Below are 20,967 nucleotides of genomic sequence, written 5' to 3' on the forward strand. Positions count from 1 at the left end.
TTGCATATGAAACAAAAAAATTTCAAAGCCAAAATAGTTTAACCTATTAAAAAGAAAAAGTCTCTGCTCTTCGTTTACCTGATCTATTCTAAACTAAAAAACTGTACTATAAAAATAGAGACAAAATTTTTTTATCTTTTTGTTTGTAATATATTTTGTCATCCGGCGCAACTTGCCATACTGACCAGAAACAAATAAACAAACAAAAATACTCAATTGAGTAATGACACTACAACATGGTTAGCTTATTCTATGCGCAATAGTAAGATTTCATTGGTTGTGTTACCTTTAAATTTTTGCCAAATCGACAATTTTACAATAAAAACAGTAAATTTATTTAAAATTAAAAATCTTCATAAAATTAATAAGTTAAAAAGTAGTTGATAAAAGAATGTAAACAATAACATTATTAGTCATTTTTATCAGTTTTAAGTCTGGTAACTCATTAATTAGATTCCGTTGCAACAAGTCTAGACTAATTCCAAAGAAAAATTATGCATCATTAATGACTTTTATTTACCATTGTCAATAAACGCCAATGATGTCTTATTATTTATATGTTGATTTTAATATATTAGTATGGGTAGACAGTCTCATATGGCTGCCACATTGGATATTCGACTAAATTTGGTCACCATGAAAATTGGAAGCTTATTTCGCGTTTTTCCGGCTTACACACATAAGAAATACATACATAACATAAGAGATAAGAAATAAGAAAAACATACACACATAAAAAATAAATTAAATTAATTATATAGATGAGTTAGTTAAAAAAAATTTGAAAACTAGTCATACAAAACAAGTCAGCTTTTATGACCTGTTTTCAGAAAAATTTGAATTGCATTTTTACGGTTTACAGAGCATAGATAAACAGGTATATTTCATATACACAACACTTATATTTACTTATACAACTAACTTATATTTAATATGCTAGTTTTTATTTATAGGGAATTGTTTATATGGGAGCAATGTAAATAATAAATCCAAGTAAGGGATTTAGGTATATTTCTGTACTTTTTACTATTAACATTGTTTTTTTTTATATTATTTTTCTATAAATTATTTTTTGTCAATTTATATAAAGATTTAAATATTTTACAAAATATCTTGTCATTTTTATTTATTGTTTGTTAAAAATTTTACTAGCCAATAATCCACCTCTAGCATGAACATACATGTTGTGCAATGTCCTAATTTCGATAGTTTCTAACCTTTTGAAATTAGTTAAATGCATCACAATCTAACAGTTAGAATCTAATGCAATAAACATTTCCTAATAATTTATTTTATTTGAGTCAAACTATTAAAAAAAATACTGCTACATTTATGTAAATAAAGGTAAAAAAAACATAATAAACATAGTAATAACATAATAAACAATATTAATAACATAATAAACAATAGTAAAAAAACATAATAAACATTTTTTATTATATAACATGTTATAGATTTTACATAATTTTGAAACTGTGAATAAATATCCACTTTTTAAAATGTTTTTATTCTATATAATATAGAAAAAAATCATTTTAAAAAGTAGAATTTTGTTCACAACTTTTAAATGTTTTCAAATCAATTCTTTGTTTCATTGTATTAAACATGCATAAAATCAATATATTTTTGGGTCCATAATGCATGCATGGATGTATTTTCAATTGAATTCAAGATATTAAAACTATTTTATCTTTTTTATTTTCAATATGTTACTATTATTTTGTTCTATCTTTAAACCAAACCTGACCTTGTTTGCCATCATAACAATATTGTGTTAGTCATACCAAAAAACCTATAGTAATACACTATATTGTATTGATAATTGTATTGATATTCATTAAAAAAAAACATTTGAATATGAGTTAAAATGAACCTATCAGTTGAATTTCACTAATTCACTAATAATTTTCACAATAATAAAATATCTTTGAAAATATATTTGTATCAAAATCAAATAAATAGACAATCTTTAATTGTCTATTAAATCTATATAAATTAATTTGAATTATAAATTAATTTGAATTATAAATTAATTTGAATTATATAGTTGTCGATTTGAACAAGCTATTTATTATTAAGTTTATACAAAGTTATCTATATATTTTTTATTTGACAAACCATATTGAAAATGTTTTATACATTTCATGTATATATTTTGTCAAATTAAAAATGTTACGTTTTTTTTACATACCTAACTAAAGTATTCTAAAATTTAAAGCCTAAATTACTAAATTAAAAATGTCAATAATATAATCAAGTAAAGCTTATATTAAAATGTAAAAATATAATTATGTAAATTTTTATGTCAAAATTTATTTTAATGTTACAAATGTATTATTAAAATAATTAATAAAGCATAAATAATAGTTTTTATTAACTTCTTTTTGGTGTTTTTTTTTTACCAAAAATCAAAAACTTCTATGCTACTACTTCTATTTTTCTACATACCACCCAGTTATTAAACTTGCTTCTTGATAAATCTACTAAAAACATACTTTTTTTGTAAACCTATGCTCAAATGACAAGTTATGCAACCCAAAGACAATGAATATATATAATAACAAACTAAATATATTTATAAATATATATTCAAATAAAAGTTACCACGTAAAATGATGGTGCCCGAATGATAATGGTGCGCCATGATTGTGGTATATAATATATAATATATTTATTGGTGAAGATTTTAATTAATTTCTAATAAAAATTATTTTGATTAAAAAACCTTTTTAGCCTACCAATTTGGTAATCGAGTTGATACACATCTGTTTGAAATGATCGAAAATGTTTGCAGCTTTTGAATATATCTAACTCCATTGATTTATTTTTTGTCCATATATATCCTGCTGCATTTTGAAAGTATAACTTTACTTGAATTTCAATGATAGATGATTGTGTACTGGTTGCACAACTTGCATTAAGAACTGTTGTAATAACACTTTCCACTCCAGCAAATTTTAGTACATTTGGAACCTAATATAATAACAAAGTTATTTTACTAAATGCGGCAAAGCTTTTCAATATTTAAATAGAGGTTTTAATTATGACTGGATAGTAATGGACTAAGTTGTAAATTGTAACTAAAAACATATCCTTATATTTTTAATATTTAAAAATTTTTGTTTTTTGTTTGAAATCCAACTTAGAACCCTATTTTAAACTCATAATCAGGTCTTCACATTTTAATCTTTTATATGGTCACTGTTTTGAGCTTTTTTCCAAGGCAGTTTGTCCAAGGTTCAACATAATAAATATCATTATAAAGCTGATAGAGTAGATTTTAAACTTTTAAATATTTGCCAAAATTTCATTAGTTCATTAAGTTCATTGAAGAAACATTAACTTGAAACGACTTCAATGCAAAAATTAATAAAAAACCGGTTCTATATATGAAAAACTATATTGTGTGCCTGTAGGTTTAACAAAACTATTAATAAAGTATGAATGAAATGAAAATAACCTTTATTTGCATTTATGGTTTTAGCTTTTTATCATCTAGCAAAACTTAGTTTGAAAGAAAATCCAAACAAGTTCCTTTTTTCTTGTAAAAAAGGTTTGGGAATATATATATATATATATATATATATTATATATATATATATATATATATATATATATATATATGTATATATATAAATACCCAAACCTTTTTTACAAAAAAAAAGGAACTTGTTTGGATTGTCTTTCAATCCAAACAAGTTCCTTTATTTTTTATATATATATATATATATATATATATATATATATATATATATATATATATATATATATATATATATATATATATATGTATGTATGTATGTATGTATGTATGTATGTATGTATGTATGTATGTATGTATATATATATATATATATATATTTATATATATATATATATATATTTATATATATATATATATATATATATATATATATATATATATATATATATATATATATATATATATATATATATATATATTTATGTATATATAATGCTAGTGGTGTAGTGGTAAGAGCGCTTGCTTTGTAAGCAAGAGGTTCCGAGTTCGACTCCCACCACGTCCCTGGAAGTACCGCACTCAACTTAGTTTCTCCGCGCAGCGGCCTTGCTCGGCAAGGTTCGTGTTTCGGAGTTAAAGAGTTAAGAGAGGGTTGCACCACGAATAACAACTAAAAAATAATAAGAAAAAAAAAAAAACACAAAAAAAATGAGTAGCCTCCTCGACTGTAGTGGCCCCTCTCGGGCCTTGTGGAGATGAATAATCTAAAAATATATATATATATATAGGGGAGGGAGGGGAGCATTGGGCAGTCGGGAGGTTTGGGCACCCCCTCATTTCTCACAATCTATTCTAGATATATTTTGTTTTCTACCATTGCACTATAGTTTTATAACTGGCAATACTGCTCATCAAAAGTGTCAGTTGTCATTTCACTTGGTTGTCAAGTTACATGCGCTTAATGGTTTGTTGCGTACAAAAGTAAATATTTTGTTTGGGATTTGAAGAAAGATAACAAAGAAATCTGCAAGAAAGGGTAAGTATCTGTGTTAACTTTTTCTTTTGCATTTAATAAACATTATATTTACCTGGCAATTAGGATTCAACATTTGATAAAAATAAACTTATTCAAATCTATTTGAAAAGTGAGGTTATAGGGAGCATTGGGCACGCAGGTAGGAGGGAGGTTTGGGCATGCCCAATGCTCCCCCTTTTTTGTAGTTTGTTTTGGTGTCATATATTTGTGGTTTTTTGCTATGCCTATTGAATTCAATGTTTAATCATTTCTTTTTAGGACAATGCCGTTTTCATTTAAAAAGAAAAATAAACGACGTGAAATACCTAAAGATGTTATTTTGCGCGCATTGGAAGAGGTTTCTAAAGGAAGAAAAATTAAAACTACTGCGATTAAATATGATATACCCAGGTCTAACCTTCAAAGATACATAAAACAGAGCGGGGTTGTGAAAGATATTTCTTCTAAATTTATATCATCCCAAATATTCATGAAAGATGAAGAAAAAAAAATTTCAAAATATCTTGTAACATTGTTTAAACTAAACCATGGAATGTCAAAACTGAAGGCACGTGAATTGGTTTACAAATACGCCACTGCTATTAATAAAGAAATACCAGACAACTGGGCAGAGAAGAAACTTGCATCCAATGATTGGCTAAGGGGATTTTTTAAAAGACAACCTCATCTTTCGATAAGGACACCAGAAGCTACCAGTCTCTCACGTGCCACAAGTTTCAATAAGAAAAATGTCGGAGATTTTTTTGAAAATCTTAAAACTGTATATGAACGGCATTGTATCGGCCCTGAGTCTATTTACAATATAGACGAAACTGGATTATCAACAGTACAACGAACCCAGAAAGTGATTGCTCTAAGAGGCACTTAGCAAGTTGGGCAAGTAACGTCAGCTGAAAGAGGGACACTTGTAACGGTTTGCAGCGGTATTAATGCATTGGGTAACTCAATACCACCCTTTTTCATATTCCCACAAGTTAATTTCAAAACATATATGCTAAATGATGCACCTGTTGGTTCAGATGGAGCAGCACATCCTTCAGGGTGGAGCACCATGTTTTTTAAAATATATACACCATTTTGCAAAACACGCCAAACCAACGCCTTCCTCACCAGTTCTATTGCTGCTGGACAATCATGAGGGCCATATTTCAGTACCAGTTCTTGATTTTTGTAAAGAATCAGGCATTGTTTTAATGACTTTCCCACCGCACTGCAGCCATAAACTGCAACCCCTAGACCTGACTGTCTATGGACCACTCAAAACTTATTATAACACTGTTGTAACAGATTGGATGGTAAGCAATCCTGGCAAAACAGTAACAATTTATGAAATCTTAAAATTAGAAGCAAAAGCCATCCCACTTGCGTTCAAGTTGCAAAATATTCAAACAGGATTTAAAAAACCTGGCATTTAGCCATTCAATTCAAACATTCTCTCTGATGAAGATTTTGTTTGTTCTTCTATAACTGGTCGCTGCTTGTCGGAAGAGAATAATGTTGCTACAGAAAAATCGATTTTAGACCAACCTTCAACTGAGTCTAGAGGATAATACAAGTTCAAATATGGAAGTCACTGGGTCATCTCAACTGGAATCTCTATCTAAAAGCCAGACTAGGGGCACTGTCAATGTAACACCTGATTTAGTAAGACCATTTCTGAAAGCCAGCCCCAGGAAATTGGATGGCATGAAACGGAAGAAAGGAAAAACTAGAATATTGACAGACACACTCGATAAAAGAATTATAGAAATGGAAGAAAAAGAAAGACAAAGAAAAGATAAGATCAAAGAGCTCAACAAAAATCGAAAATGCTCTAGAAAGCACAAAGATTAGCAGTGATGATGAAATAGAAAATGCTTTTGTTTCTGATGTAGACCTTGTTGAAATCGATTCATCGGAAGAAGATTTTGATGTAGACGATGTGATTGTTATGGATAGAAAATTCCAGATCAATAACTTTGTGTTAGTTAAATTTTACACCAAAAAAACTGTTTATCATTATGTTGGAATAGTCGAAGAGGTTAATCACTCCATGGCAACTGTCAAATTCATGAGAGCGAGTAAGATAAGAAATACGTTCTTGTTTCCTGACATCGAGGACGTCGCCAGCGTCCCCCTGGAGGATATAAAGACAAAATTGCCTACACCAACAACATGGATAAAACGTGGCAGTCTAAAATATAAATTTTACAAGCCTCTTTGGGTCATACCAAATTTAAGATAAGTCTTATTAAGTCCATCATCGTGCAGTATTGATTCCAAGTGACATTGTTAAATTTTTTGTAAAGTCTATGATAAGAAAAAATGTTTGTATTACAATTTTTTATAGCAATGCTATATAATACTTAAGCATAGTAGTATATTAAAGCAATATTGTGCATATTAAATACAGTGCCCAAACCTCCCCACTGGGGTGCCCAAACCTCCCAACCACAGGGAGGTTTGGGCACTTTGGACATGTGTTAGAAAATCTTTTGTAACTTTGCGGATAATTATAATACTAAAACTCTTCTTAGTAATAGTTACTGCCAAATATGTGTGCTAAATATATTTGAAATAAAATTTTGATTATAATAAAAAATAACTGTTTTATTAGCATTTATGTGAAAAAGTGCCCAATGCTCCCCTCTCTCCCCTATATATATATATATATATATATATATATATATATATATATATATATATATATATATATATATATATATATATATATATATATATATATATATATATATATACATATATATATGTATATATATATGTATATATATATGTATATATATATATATATAAATATAAATATACAACGCGTAGATGTTGTCCGAAAGTTTTTTCCCTATTTTCCATAAGACCGGAATTATTTTTTTTATTAATTGATAGACTGCCTGCCCCAACCAAACCCTCAGTCAATGTAGCAACACTCCCTTGCGGGTCAGGCTAAAAGATAGTAGATGTAGAAGCACTCCCTTGCGGGTCAGGCTATTTGTCAGTTGATGTAGCAGCACTCCCTTGCGAGTCAGGCTATTTCTCAGTCGATGTAGCAGCACTCCCTTGCGAGTCAGGTTATAAGATAGTCGATGTAGCAACACTCCGCGCATGATTTACAGTAAAAAAAAATAAAAATAAAAACATTTTATTAAAAAAATTAAAAATAAAAACATTTTATTAAAAAAAATAAAAATAAAAACATTGTTTATATTGTTAAAAACATTCAGAATGTTTTTAAAACATTCTGGTCAATTAAATTTGCGTTTTTGTGGTTTTTTTAAAAAACGATTTATTTGTAATTAAATTAATGGTTTTTACTTTCGTCCAACACGCAAATGTTGGACGAAAGTCAAAAGTAATTAAAAGTGACGTATGTGTTGGCGTAAGAATCACTTTTTTCCTTCCGCTCTTCCCAAAGACAACAAACTATAGATCTATATAAACACACATACATACATACATATATATATATATATATATATATATATATATATATATATATATATATATATATATATATATATATATATATATGTGTGTGTGTGTGTGTGTGTGTGTGTGTATTGATTAGGGATAGTCAAAAAAAGTATATTTTGAAACTGGAGTACTGGATTTTTGTTTTGGTATATAGATCCAACTTTCTCTACTGTAAGCAATCTGTTGCGTTTTTCAGTTTCATTGGAATATCTAATACTTTCATTAGAATATTATTGGAATATACTATCTTATCATACCTATAGACTGTTCTAAATGATCATTTACAAAATCAAACTTTCAGCATATTTTTGAAAACCTATAAAGCATGATGGAGTATACTTATAGTTTGATGGAAGTGAGAAACAGTCTTTAACTCTTTGCTTATCAAGCCCAATTATGTTAAAATTTAGGTAAGAAAAAACTTTAATCAAGACAAATAAGAATGGTGGTTTTTTACCAATATTTGTATCCATTTTATAAAATTCTTTGATAACTCATTTGACTTTGTTCTCAGGCTTATAATAGTCTGAACTAGGCATATCAAATGACAGTATTGCTGATTATTTTTTTATGTTAATCTCATAATCACTTTTTCTTAGTCAAATCATCGTTCCCATTTTTGCATTTTTTTTAAGTTGGAATAGGACTTATCCATATTAAAATTATTTTTAACTTAACTTAAAACACATCAAATACAGTTTTAATCCAAGGTCTTTTGATTTTACACAAAAAAAAATGACAACAATTATCTGAACATCTTAAAAAATATTTTTAAATCAAGTCTATTAAATATTTTTAAACTCATTCTTCATAATTTTCAGTACCAACAAACATTAATTTTGAGGGGTAGTAAAAAAACCATGTATGTTTATATATACATATATATATATATATATATATATATATATATATATATATATATATATATATATATATATATATATATATATATATATATATATATATATATATATATATAACACACACACACATATATATATATATATATACAAACACACTCACACAGACATGTATATATATATATATATATATATATATATATATATATATATATATATATATATATATATATATATATTTATTTATATATATATATATTTTTTTAGTCTGAGAAATTATGTATTTACCATTTTTCTGAAAACTATATCTAGATAAATAATAATAAACTTTTAACATTAATAGAAAGAAATTAAATTAATCTATAATAATACAAAAATCCATTCAATTTAATTTACATGCACTTGTTATTTGTTTTAATTATATGTGTTAAATTTTGATCTTGTCAGACTCTGTTTTTTTTATCAAAAATGTAAGTTCTTTTCTTATTTCAATAATATTTTTATTATTGCTGTCTTAAAATATACTGCTCAGTTACAGCAATTATTAGGAATTTTAAAAAATTAAGTACATTTTTTCTGCTAATTATATTTTATTTATCTACAATATTTGAAATAAATATTTTAGTGACACTTGTTCCGAAAATTATTTCTTATTTTTGTCTAAACTTTTTTGTTTGTTTAATATAGTCAATATTCCCTTGTATATTTGTTGTACATTTCTTATTTTTGTTAGTATATTCTAAACAAAAAAATAAACTAATCTTGTTTTACCATAAACATTAGGTAACTTGAGTTAATTCTTATGTAATCTTCTGTAATTGGCTCAGACTGCAGCTGTAAAAAGAAAGGTAAAATGTATTCCCATGTTACGTCAATAGCTTGCTCACCAGATTCATATGCATAGTTGATTTGAAGTGTGATGTTTAACATTGTTCTGTTTATAAAAATTGAATGTAAAATAAATTTTTTAAGATCATACAGTGGCTTTAATTATTTTAAGATTACAGAGTCAAACTATTTTTTTTTATTATTTCAAAAATTATACTTACTCGAGCAATGTTCCATTTAATGATACATCAAGTAAAGGTTGGCAGTTTACGTCAGTTACTAGACCAACAAAAAAAAGAAAGTATTTTTCAGTTCAAATTGAACAATATAACTGAAAATAATAAATAATAAAGTACTGTCATGTCGACGCTGTCAATGAAAGGATTCTTCTTATAGCTAATATCTTTATACTAATATGTTTTGGATTTTTATATTAACAACTTTATTCTAATATGTTTTAGGTCCAAAAAAAAATATCAGAAACTGTCCTAAAACATATCACAAACTGTCCTAAAACATATCAGAAACTGTCCTCGATTCTCAGGATTTAGCATTTAAAAAAGGTAAAAACTTTTACAAAAATTTCAACTGATAATGGGAAAAAAATTTGTCAAGCATTTAGCCTGTATTTATAAAAGCTAGTTAGCAACCCTGATACAGCACATGCACCTGAAGAAACTGAAACTGTTAGTGAATAGCAAGAAATAGAGTTTGCATGTGTTAATGGCATTATTAGTAAACCTAATTCAACATCAAATCTTAAATACCGCCTGTCCCTGCATCAGCAATATGCTTACAACTCAATGAATTTAATAGCTAATCATGATTTGCAACTGCTGACTAAAGATTAGTCAATTAACATTCGCAAAATGTCAGACATTGTGGAACAAGCAATTATAAAGTAAACAATAACAGAATTAATAGCAGCAGCAATAGTCTGACATCTCCACTTCCAGCATGGAAAGAGCCCCAGTCAGCTTTAAGGTGGTTGTACGAGGTGCAATGATAGGGGATTCTGATGATGAAGAGAATGAGATAATAGTTTTAGAGAGATCAAACTGTAATCAAAAGCACTTAAGAGTGAATGTGAAGAAACCGAGCACAGACTAGGATCAGAAACAAGACATAAGCTGAGTAGAGAAGGTAAATGATTTGGATTATCTGGAAAGCAAGATCGGAATTTGTGTTAGAAATTTACAAAGGCAAAAGTTGTGGATCTGACACTAGAACCAAGTCAATCAGTGTGATAAGCATAAAAGTTATCAACAACAAAGATATTGGTTGAAGGATAAAGAGAAAGGGCTTGTTCAATTTGATCAGAAACAACATCAAAAAGATTGCAGTCTTAAAAGGAAGGAGAGCGATATAGAAAAAAAAGCAAGGTAATAGAGTGAAGTCTTTACAAGTTAAAGGATAAATCATAATCATAAAAAGGGCTCCAAATGTGGCCTCAACAATGCATACCAAGCCTATGAACAAGGACATCATCCATGCACAACATAGCACTGTTACTACTCTGATAATTTAGAGCTTTTGATGGAATCAGCCTCTTTGAGAGAGTTTGGGAAACCTGACTACCAGCCAACGGAAAAATAATTATGCCATAACAGTTTTTAATATTCTAGTTAGCTTAAATAATTATGCCATAACAGTATAAATTTTAATTTAATAATATTCAAAAGTTTGTTACATAAAATTTGTACTAAAAAATCTTAAAAATAAATTTTTTTCTCAATGCCACTTATTATTAAAAACATTTAGGACATTTTTAAGACTTGGATTTTAGAGCTACACAACTTTTAATTGAAAAAAAAAGTTTGTACAATTGCTGATTGGCAGGGTATAATATAAATTTATTTAAGTAAGTATAAATGTAGAACATGTTTAGTTAATAAAAAATGTTTACTGGTAAATAAAAATGGTATATAACATAGTGAAACTACTTTAAACAATAAAATAAACAAACCTTTACAAACATTTGTTATAACAAGATTTCTTATGTAACCTGGTTGGGAAGGATTGTAACCATTGCTCGTATAGATTTTAACATTCTGAAAGCTTTTTGCATTAATACCACTAGCTGTGCCAATAGTTTTACCATCTAATTGAAAAGTATGAATATAGTTTTGAGAAACCAACAGCTGGCTTAATGTTACATTTATCCATTGCTTTATATTAAGTACTCCTGTATAAAAACCAGAAGCAATATTATTAACCGGTGTGCTAACCTGAATACATTTTTGAGAAAGAAAAATAGCAGGAATTCTATCTTCTAATTTTCCATACCAATAATTTGCAGTAAAATGAATTATGTTGGTGTAAGCGATAGAGTTATCAGTTAGGTAAAGTTCAAAAGTTATTATATACTCTGTAGGTAGCATTTTTAATGTTGCCAAAAGATTTCCATATTGCATTGTTTTAGTTGCTAACAATTCTAAAAGCAATTATTTTTAAAAAAATTTTAAACTCTTAAACATTTAAGTGATTTAATTGCAAATGAAACAATGCATCATGAAGGTAATAAATGGGTCAAATCATTATATTTCAACCAATTAGAAAAAAACTTTGTTAAAACTTTTTTAGGAGGTGGGGGGGGGGGGGGGAGTGGGGTGATTACTGACCAGACCACATACAGACCACATACAGATCACCTATAATAAAATAGAATTTAAAGAAATAACACTTTCAATTTTGAAATAATTTAGATATTAAATGTTTAAATTAATCAGATAATGGTCTCTAAAAAGTTACTGCCCGATTTATATGTGCTCTTATCTACTATAAAGACCAGGTCAAGAAGAGAGCAACCAACCATATCTTTCTTTTTATTAAGAAATGACTTATAATTAGTTGCACCCTTCAAATAGTCCAGTAGGCAGATTAGAGGGGCACTGGTTTCTAGTAACACATTTAACAGTTGATAATTGAAAAATAGGGTTATTTAAAAATGCTGGGATTTTTGGTGTGACTTTAACAAGTTTATAATGTTTGCATTTTCAGATAGTTGGGTCTAATGGTCTTATATGCTGTTAATCTTATATTAAAACAAAGTGTTAATAAAATTTACAAGCATCTCAAAATGGCTGAAAATTGGATTTTTTAGGCGAATGAACATTTTGCTTTTAGATATATTTGAGTTCTATACTGCAACAAACTGCCTATATTTTGCCCATTTATTGCAGATAGTAATAGCTAATCAGAAAAGTTATATATAAAGACTTGTGGATGAATAGAAAAATGCTACAGTTAGTTTCAGGTTAGCATATTTTAGCACTTTTTCCAAAGTTGAGGAGGTCATAATTTTTCTCTAATTTAATGCAACTTAAAAAAAAACACTTTTTGACCATTAGTAAAAAAAAAACACTTTTTGACCATTAGTAAAAAAAAAACACTTTTTGACCATTAGTAAAAAAAAAACACTTTTTGACCATTAGTAAATTAAGGGGGGCCACTGTGCCATGTTCATAAGGCTATAATTTTCTAAACTGTTTAACTTGGAGGTCTAAAACTTCAAATTTAACCTATCTACATAATGCACATAATATATAAAAATCAGGAAAATCAGAGATGGTGACCCATAAATTTTTCTTCAAACTAGTTGAAATATAATCATTTGACCCAAATATATACCTACATCTGAAAAATTTTATTTGTATACCCATACATATATATATATATATATATATATATATATATATATATATATATATATATATATATATATATATATATATATATATATATATATATATATGTATATATATATATAATATATATATATATATATATATATATATGTAAATTATGTTAGTGTATTTTACAAATAGAGTGCTCAATGTTCTTAAAGAACAGAGCAATAATAAATTAGTAAAAAACACTTATCTAACTTTTTCTTCTACTTGAAGTTCTTGATGAACTCTTCCTAATGATCCAGCAATGGTGAAACTTCAAGTAGAAGAAAAAGTTAAATAAGTGTTTTTTACTAATTTATATATATATATATATATATATATATATATATATATATATATATATATATATATATATATATATATATATATATATATATATATATATATTTCATTTATAAATAAAATTTTCATCACTATAGAAAGATAGAAAAGCTCTTTTTAAAACCACAAGAGCCTAAACTAATCATTATAGAAGATGTTGATCACAAGTATTGGCTTTATTTATCCTCATCCTTGCAAGTCAATTAAAATCCATCTAGGTATCTCAGTTAATAATTTCAAAGTTAACTGGTCTCACATAAGCAAAAAATATGATCCAAATCAATTAAAAGCTATACTTTTAAATAAGCTTGAAAAAACTCAAGAAAAGTATGTCTCTCTTGTTTTTCTTATCAAAAAATAACTACAGTTTAACCCAGGAATTTTAAAGTCTAGAAAAATTAAGAATAAATTATACAAAAATTTTTAACTCATTTATTAACTCTGCTAAAAGATAATACATTTGAACCATACACTCCAATTTATATTTATAAATGAAAATATCTTCCCAACCCAGCCTGTCAGTTCAGAAAATCTCCAACAATCTATCCTTGGACCTCAGCTTTTCTTGACAATAATAAACTAAACTTACAATTTTGTTAAAGACACTTATAATTAAATATTCTTTTGATGAATTTTAAAATCAAACCAATAAGATCATAACACCAGTTCTTAGCTGGATGAGAGCTAATAAAACTTGTTAGTTTTTAACACAGTATGTTAAAAAAACTGTTGTTTTTTTTTGTTTTTTTTTACATTATTTGCAGTCCATATTGAATAAATGATACCTGAAAAAATATTAGCTTAAAATATACATCAATTGTTAAGAAAATCTTTATTGAAATATTGCTGAGTCTGCATTTTAGTGACTATCCCAAGATATTATGCAACATTGACATATAATATCTTGAAAATGGTTAGAGGGTTTCTTTTTAAATTTGGAAACCCAGTAAATTGTTGCACAATGGATTCAAAAGTAGCACTTGCAGGACTTAATAGTCTCAAGAAATGCCTTGCTTATTCAACTTCATTCAAAAATATTGACTTGGAAATTATTTATTTTTAATGGAAACTAAATATTACACAAAATCTTTGAGAAGAAGTTTAATCATATATTATTATTTTATCTAGATGCATTAGTTTTTAATAGGTTTCAGAGTACAAAACTGACCTTAATTTTTAAATACAACATTTAATTCATTAAGATTGAAAATTAATGACCTTTTTTGAACATGTTGTTTTTTCTTAATAAAAATTTTTGTCTACACTTGTGGTGCAAGTATTAACAATTGTACCTTATGACAACTGTTTGTAATAATTCCTCACTATTTATATGTAAGATTTTATATGTATGCTTTATATTTTAAACAATAAGTGTCATTCAAAAAAATTTATTTATTAATTCCATAGATTAATGTCTACATCATGATTTCAAACTTGTTTTGATGCAGATATTTTGCTGTGTATGGGGCACATTACAACTTGACAGATGAAATCCCAAGCAATTCTATAGAGGTATAAAAATTAATCTTTTTAAAACTTTTAGACCCCCCCCCCCCCCGTCCTCTTATGAACTTAAATTTTTGGCAGTTTTACTTTTTTTTGTAATATTTCCGCAGAATTTTTAATTTGGCATTTTATACATTATTTTCTAGTAAAACCATTGCAAAACCAATTTCTTTCAAAATATTTTCCTTAAAATTGCTCATAACAGCATATAATGTTTACAAGGAAGATTTTCAAATTGAATAAAATCTTATTCTCTAGAAAATCCTGTTATCATAAGTGTTATGCAGCAATGAATGTTGAGAATTTTTCTTATGTCATTTTTCACTATACTACTACTAATAACCACTGTGAACCAGATAGCATATTAGGTTTGATGGAGTGTCAACTGGGATTTTTTTACTGATAAAGTATTGTTTTCATTATATTAACATGATTTAATCACATTTATAATTAGTTTCACTTGCTAATAGTTAAAAAAACACATAATTCTGAACCCCCAATAAAAAAAATGGGTTGTTAATTTTACATAGCCACAGCTCTTGGATATCGAAGTATTTTTTTAATTTTAATTTTTTTTTTTGAAAACACATTTAACAATGGTGGACCTGGGTTGTCTAAAATTTTGAAAAATGCTCTGATGTTTTATTTTATTGAAACAGTTCAGTTCATTTTATTGAAACAGTTCAGTCTAGTATACTAAACTTGTGACAATAGCTTTTTTAAGTGATTATCTGGCAAATTAAATAGTTCTACGGAGCGCAACTTAATTTTTGTTTACTCATTTGCATATTTAATTTGAAAATTGATTTGACAATTTTACTTAGCAAGTGATACTAATTATAATTATGTTTAAACATGTTACTATAATGATAACAATTTATCTGTGAAAAAATCCCAGGTGACACTTTATCAAGCCTAATATGCTCACTGGTTCCCTGTGGTAATCAATATATTCGTTTTCTATAATAGCTAAAAAAATAAATAAATATATCTACTATATATAATATTATATATAATAAAGTTTGTATTAGCTGATGATTTAACTATAGATGAAAATATTTCCACAACCTAGCTTTTCAATTCAGAAATCCTTTAAGTATCTCTGCTTAGACCTCTGCCTTTCTTAATATTAATAAATAAACTACTACCAACTTCGTTAGTCCTTATCATGCAAAAGTATATTTGTTGAGCACAGTCAAACAATAAGATGTGTCAAAAACACTATAAAACATTAATGAAAGTTCAAACTAAAGATCTGTCATTATAAACAAAAATAAACAAAACTATGATAGTTCACAAGATAAAAAAACTCAAGTTACTATCTTGACTGCTACTCATTTTATTTATCTATACGAAAATATATTACTACATTTATAATTTTTCTTATATTCTATTATCTAATTCTATTCAATATTTTTTGCCTTTACTCAATATTTCATTGTTTTACTTTTTCCAGAATTAAAATAGCTATTGACGGTTTTAATCTTTTATATTTCACTATTTTATTATTATCTTTAATATTTTAACAATTTTTTTTTAATGTTTTTACTATTATTGTTACTGTTATTGTTGTTATTGTCATCATCATTATTATTGACAATGACATCGCAAATGAAAGAAGCGTTTTTTTAATGACAAAAGGCACAACAGAAAAAAAAAAGTAAGGAACGGAAAACAAGAAAAATGTTTCAGATAAAAGATTTTAAAAAAATTAATGGGGTGGAAACGATGAAAATCTGAGGCATGCTGAAGGCATATTTTGAAATCCTATACAGGTTCAGAACAGGTAGATATGCGCAATCTGATTGGCTGCATTTGAAATAGAGGTTTTAGCGCGTAATTTAATAGGGGAAGGGGGTCCAAAATTGACTTTTTCAGATTTTTTGTAGTTTAACCACTTTTTCTTAATTAATTTTTTATGCTGATTTCGAATTTCACAATGTTTTTACTTCGTTATCAATATTTAGCCTTCTACTTCAATTTTAATAATTATTTTAAGTGATTATTTTGACAAAACAATTTACTGTTAAATTAAATGAAATCATTATTATTATCAAATATAAGCGATGTAAAACATATAGTAAATATTTTTTTTCATTTTATAAATAAACCATGTTATCATTATGCCTAGTTATAAATAACACAAAAAATTAGACATTGCACATCATCAAGATAGTTTAATATTAATTATTTGTTTCGACTTCTATTGGAAGTGCGAAATAACTTTGTGGAAGTCATCATAGGTGATTGTGGACTGCTGTGATGACTTTCTAAGTAGAATCTTCAAGTTAGTAGCATATTCTTCTATAAACATAAGACGATGCTTTTTTGTATTTTTATCAAAAATCATGATTTTAGTTGATTTCTGCGGCAATGACCTACTTGTATCTCTAAAATAAATGACTTCATTCTTCAATTGTTTTTGGCATTTTATCAGATCTTGCTCTTTTTCAATATACTCACCGACATCTGATCCACAAGTAAATGGGCTGCCTTGTAGTTTTAAACAAGTTAAAATATAATTTCTCTTGGACACCTGATGTAAAGCTTGTTGTTCTTTTTTAGTTAAGCCGCTTTGTCTCAGTTAAATCTGTCGCTGGTTCCAACTGCATTCTATACTTTCAATTTTTTTATATTTACAATAGGACCCATTTCCAAAATAGTTCTAAATTATTTGAATCTTCATTTCTTAAATGGTTTGAGTATTTAAGAACATTACCACATGAAACTGTTGAAAATGACGGATTTTTTCGAAGTCGATTGCAATGAACTCCACACTGACGCTCAAGTTCAATATTATTTGTAACTGTTTTATCAACTCCAACAACTTGATTAAAAACATAATACTCATCAGGTAATCGATCATTATTTCTTTCTCCAAACCCATAATGCTTTCCTCTTTGGTGTTGAAGAACTATAGCTAAACTTTGCTGAACTATATTTGCAAGAATAATGCAATCATCAAAGTTCTTTGATGCGTATTTTCGAACTGCATCAACAACTTCTAAGCCATAATCTTCTTTAATAAGATTTTCAAAAAGTCTCTTTAATACTTCTTGAACACATGGCTCCCTAAATTTAAAGAATTGTTCATTTATGACATCATTAGATAAGCTGCATACATCTTGCTAAAGAATATTTGCAGTTTAGAATGCGTGGCTTTACCTTGAGTTTTACAAAAAAATGGTGAAATAACTTACATTCCAAAAGCTGCTACCACGACTAAAGTAACTATAATGTAATCAAAATTCATAGAATCTCGGACTAAACAGGCAAGTTTATTTGTGATATATTCATGTTGGTCTAAAAACTCCTTAAAGTCATCCCAGTGAAAGCAAACTATAGAAGAACATTTCGAAAGGCATTTAAATCGAACATCTTTAAATTCAAATAGAAAAATATCTTTGTTTTTACGCTGCAAAAAAGTTATAAACTCTTTATGATAATTCCATGGTTTTTGAATCTAACTCGGACACAAGTTTAGTACCCATGATAGAAAGGTTAAGGATAACGTTTCCGTACTTTTGTTAATAGATATATCTAACAGAAAGCCTTTGAAAAGGTTATCCATATTCATTTCATTTTCAATTTGGTTTAGAACTTTTTCAATAGCTCTGTCAAAACCTAAAGCTGTATGAGAAGTGCAAAACAGTTGACTGGCAGGAATTTCTTTATCGAGTATATCAGCTGTGATTTTAGATATTCCTATATTTTGAACAGTACTGTCAGTCATATAAACATCTACCTTCTGGTATAGTTTTTCTGAGGTGTATTTTAAGGCTTCCTGTAACATTTCGAATGTTGTTTTTATTCCATCTGCAATATTTGCTGTAGTTTCTGAAGCAATTGCTAATGTAGGCAAAGGAAACTAATATTCTCGGTTAATACGTAAACCAGAAGGTGCAAAGGCCTCAACATGCTTTCGAGTGGTAGAGTCAGTTGCGTGAGTTATTATATCGCCACTATTTTTAGCTTGAACAACTCTGTCTCCAATCAAGCCAAGAGAATACGCGTGCATCTTTTTTAGTTTTTTACGTACGGCTCTGCGTGTTGGGAGCGTGTTAGAATCAATAAATGTGTTCTCAATAGCTTCACAATCATTTTTATCGTACTTAAATATACGGTCTGTTTCATCTGGAATTTTCCATTTTGTTTTAAAAAATGATTGCCAATTACTTTCAGTGCAATTTGCATTTCCCTCATCGAGAATCCTTCTCCATCTAACTCTGCACATGCATGGTAGATATCACTTAAGACTAAGTTTTTTGATTGTCGCACATTAGGTGGAACTAAGTATTGTGAAAACTATCTTCAAATATTAATTTTGGTTTTGATCTCGTCATGTATGGCAGTTTTGGTTCACTTGCATCAACAAACATAACTCTTTTTTTTTAATTTGGTTCAGTGTCTTTTTCAAAGAACTGATATTCATTTTTTGTTAATTCTTTTTCAAGAAATTCATCTTCGTCTTCAAATTCACTTAACTCGCTATCATCACTATCAACGTACATTGTCTGATAAATTGCTGTTTCATTTCTTATCTTTTTTACCCATTTTTCTTTTGTCATTAATAACTTTTAGATGAAAAGCTTTATCAACATTTTCACATGTAAAATTCCTGTTACCGCGCATGTTTTCTAGATACGAGTAGTCTTCAGCATTCATTGAAATACCGAAAAACTTCTAACTTTTCACGACGTTGTGGATTGAAGCAGAAAATGTCAAAAAGTTTTTTAAGGGATTCGTTCATAGAAATACATCTACTTAAATAACACCTTGCTTGTTTTTGTCAGCACCTTTTAAGTAGCGATATTCATTGATTTCACTTTGCAGACTTTTAAAATGGCCTGATATGATATTGTGTAGATATTACGCTCTGTCCAATGAATTTCTACTAACTTTGCAACTCTTCGACAAGCACTTTCAAAAGATAATTTATTGTTGACTTCGATAAAGAAAAGTGAAAGAACATCTCTGAGTAAAGGCAACTTTGTATGATAAAATTTATCAACTACAGGGAGAATTTTTAAAGGTGTTTGTTTATTTTGATTTAAAACTATTTTGTTATTACGTCTTGTTACAATTTTTTTTATTTTAATTGGTATCTAAATTTAGTTAACAATAATAGTAGCAAAGTATTCTCTTGCAAAGTAAAACAAAAGCTGTTTTTTAAGTATTTATAAATTTTACATTTTAACAAAAAAAGTTTTATTACATTTTTTTTTTAAACGCAACTATTATTCATTTTAATTCAAATTTATCCAATCAAAATTTAAATTGCATAAATTTTAACATAAAGTTGCGTAACTTTATACGCAAAATATTCGCTGCAAAAATTTTTCTTATAAATGTTTTTTTGTTTTTTTTTGTATCTTTAAAAATGTTTAAATAGAAGTAGAAGGCCAACCACAAAAAAAATAGAAAAGACCGAATCGTTTTTCAAACTTTATTTAAAAAAGTAATAAAGAATACCTGGTTAAACAAAAAAACAAATAGAATTTTGGACCCCTCCCCCTCCTTCCTAATATTAAAATCAATACATGTCAAAAATCAAATTTAAATTTAAAAAATCGAAAACCAAAAAAAGTTTGATTTTTCTATCAAATTTTTTACAACATCGCACATTTACTTTCACAAAACTTCTCAACTCAAAACATCCGTGAAATTCATATTTTAAAAAAAAAAAAAAAAAAAAGATTCAAAAAAAGTACTTTGTTATCCTAATGGGTTTTATAACTCTAAGACATAAAAAACAACCATTGTAACAAACTATAA

At 27.4% G+C, this 20,967-nt stretch overlaps 1 protein-coding gene across 19 annotated transcripts in view; it reads right to left on the reverse strand.

Annotated features, from left to right (window-relative positions):
• Positions 1 to 20,967, reverse strand: part of LOC136091281 (uncharacterized) — a 68,967-nt gene that overhangs the window by 32,513 nt on the left and 15,487 nt on the right. For 12 of the 19 annotated variants that reach the window (XR_010643861.1, XR_010643863.1, XR_010643862.1 and 9 more), the window contains 4 exons: positions 11,640 to 12,107; positions 9,895 to 9,952; positions 9,617 to 9,779; positions 2,739 to 2,973 (listed from right to left, as the gene is read on the reverse strand). Coding sequence is in view for 12 of the 19 variants with exons in the window: in XM_065818633.1 (XP_065674705.1) it covers positions 2,739 to 2,973; positions 9,617 to 9,779; positions 9,895 to 9,952; positions 11,640 to 12,107 (924 nt within the window). In the remaining 7 variants the exon portion in view is untranslated. The remainder of the gene's footprint in view (positions 1 to 2,738; positions 2,974 to 9,616; positions 9,780 to 9,894; positions 9,953 to 11,639; positions 12,108 to 20,967) is intronic. The other 7 variants (XR_010643867.1, XR_010643866.1, XR_010643865.1 and 4 more) reach the window with 1 other exon arrangement.

Source organism: Hydra vulgaris, chromosome 15 (genome assembly GCF_038396675.1).
Source record: "Hydra vulgaris chromosome 15, alternate assembly HydraT2T_AEP".
Taxonomy (NCBI): Eukaryota; Metazoa; Cnidaria; class Hydrozoa; order Anthoathecata; family Hydridae; genus Hydra; species Hydra vulgaris.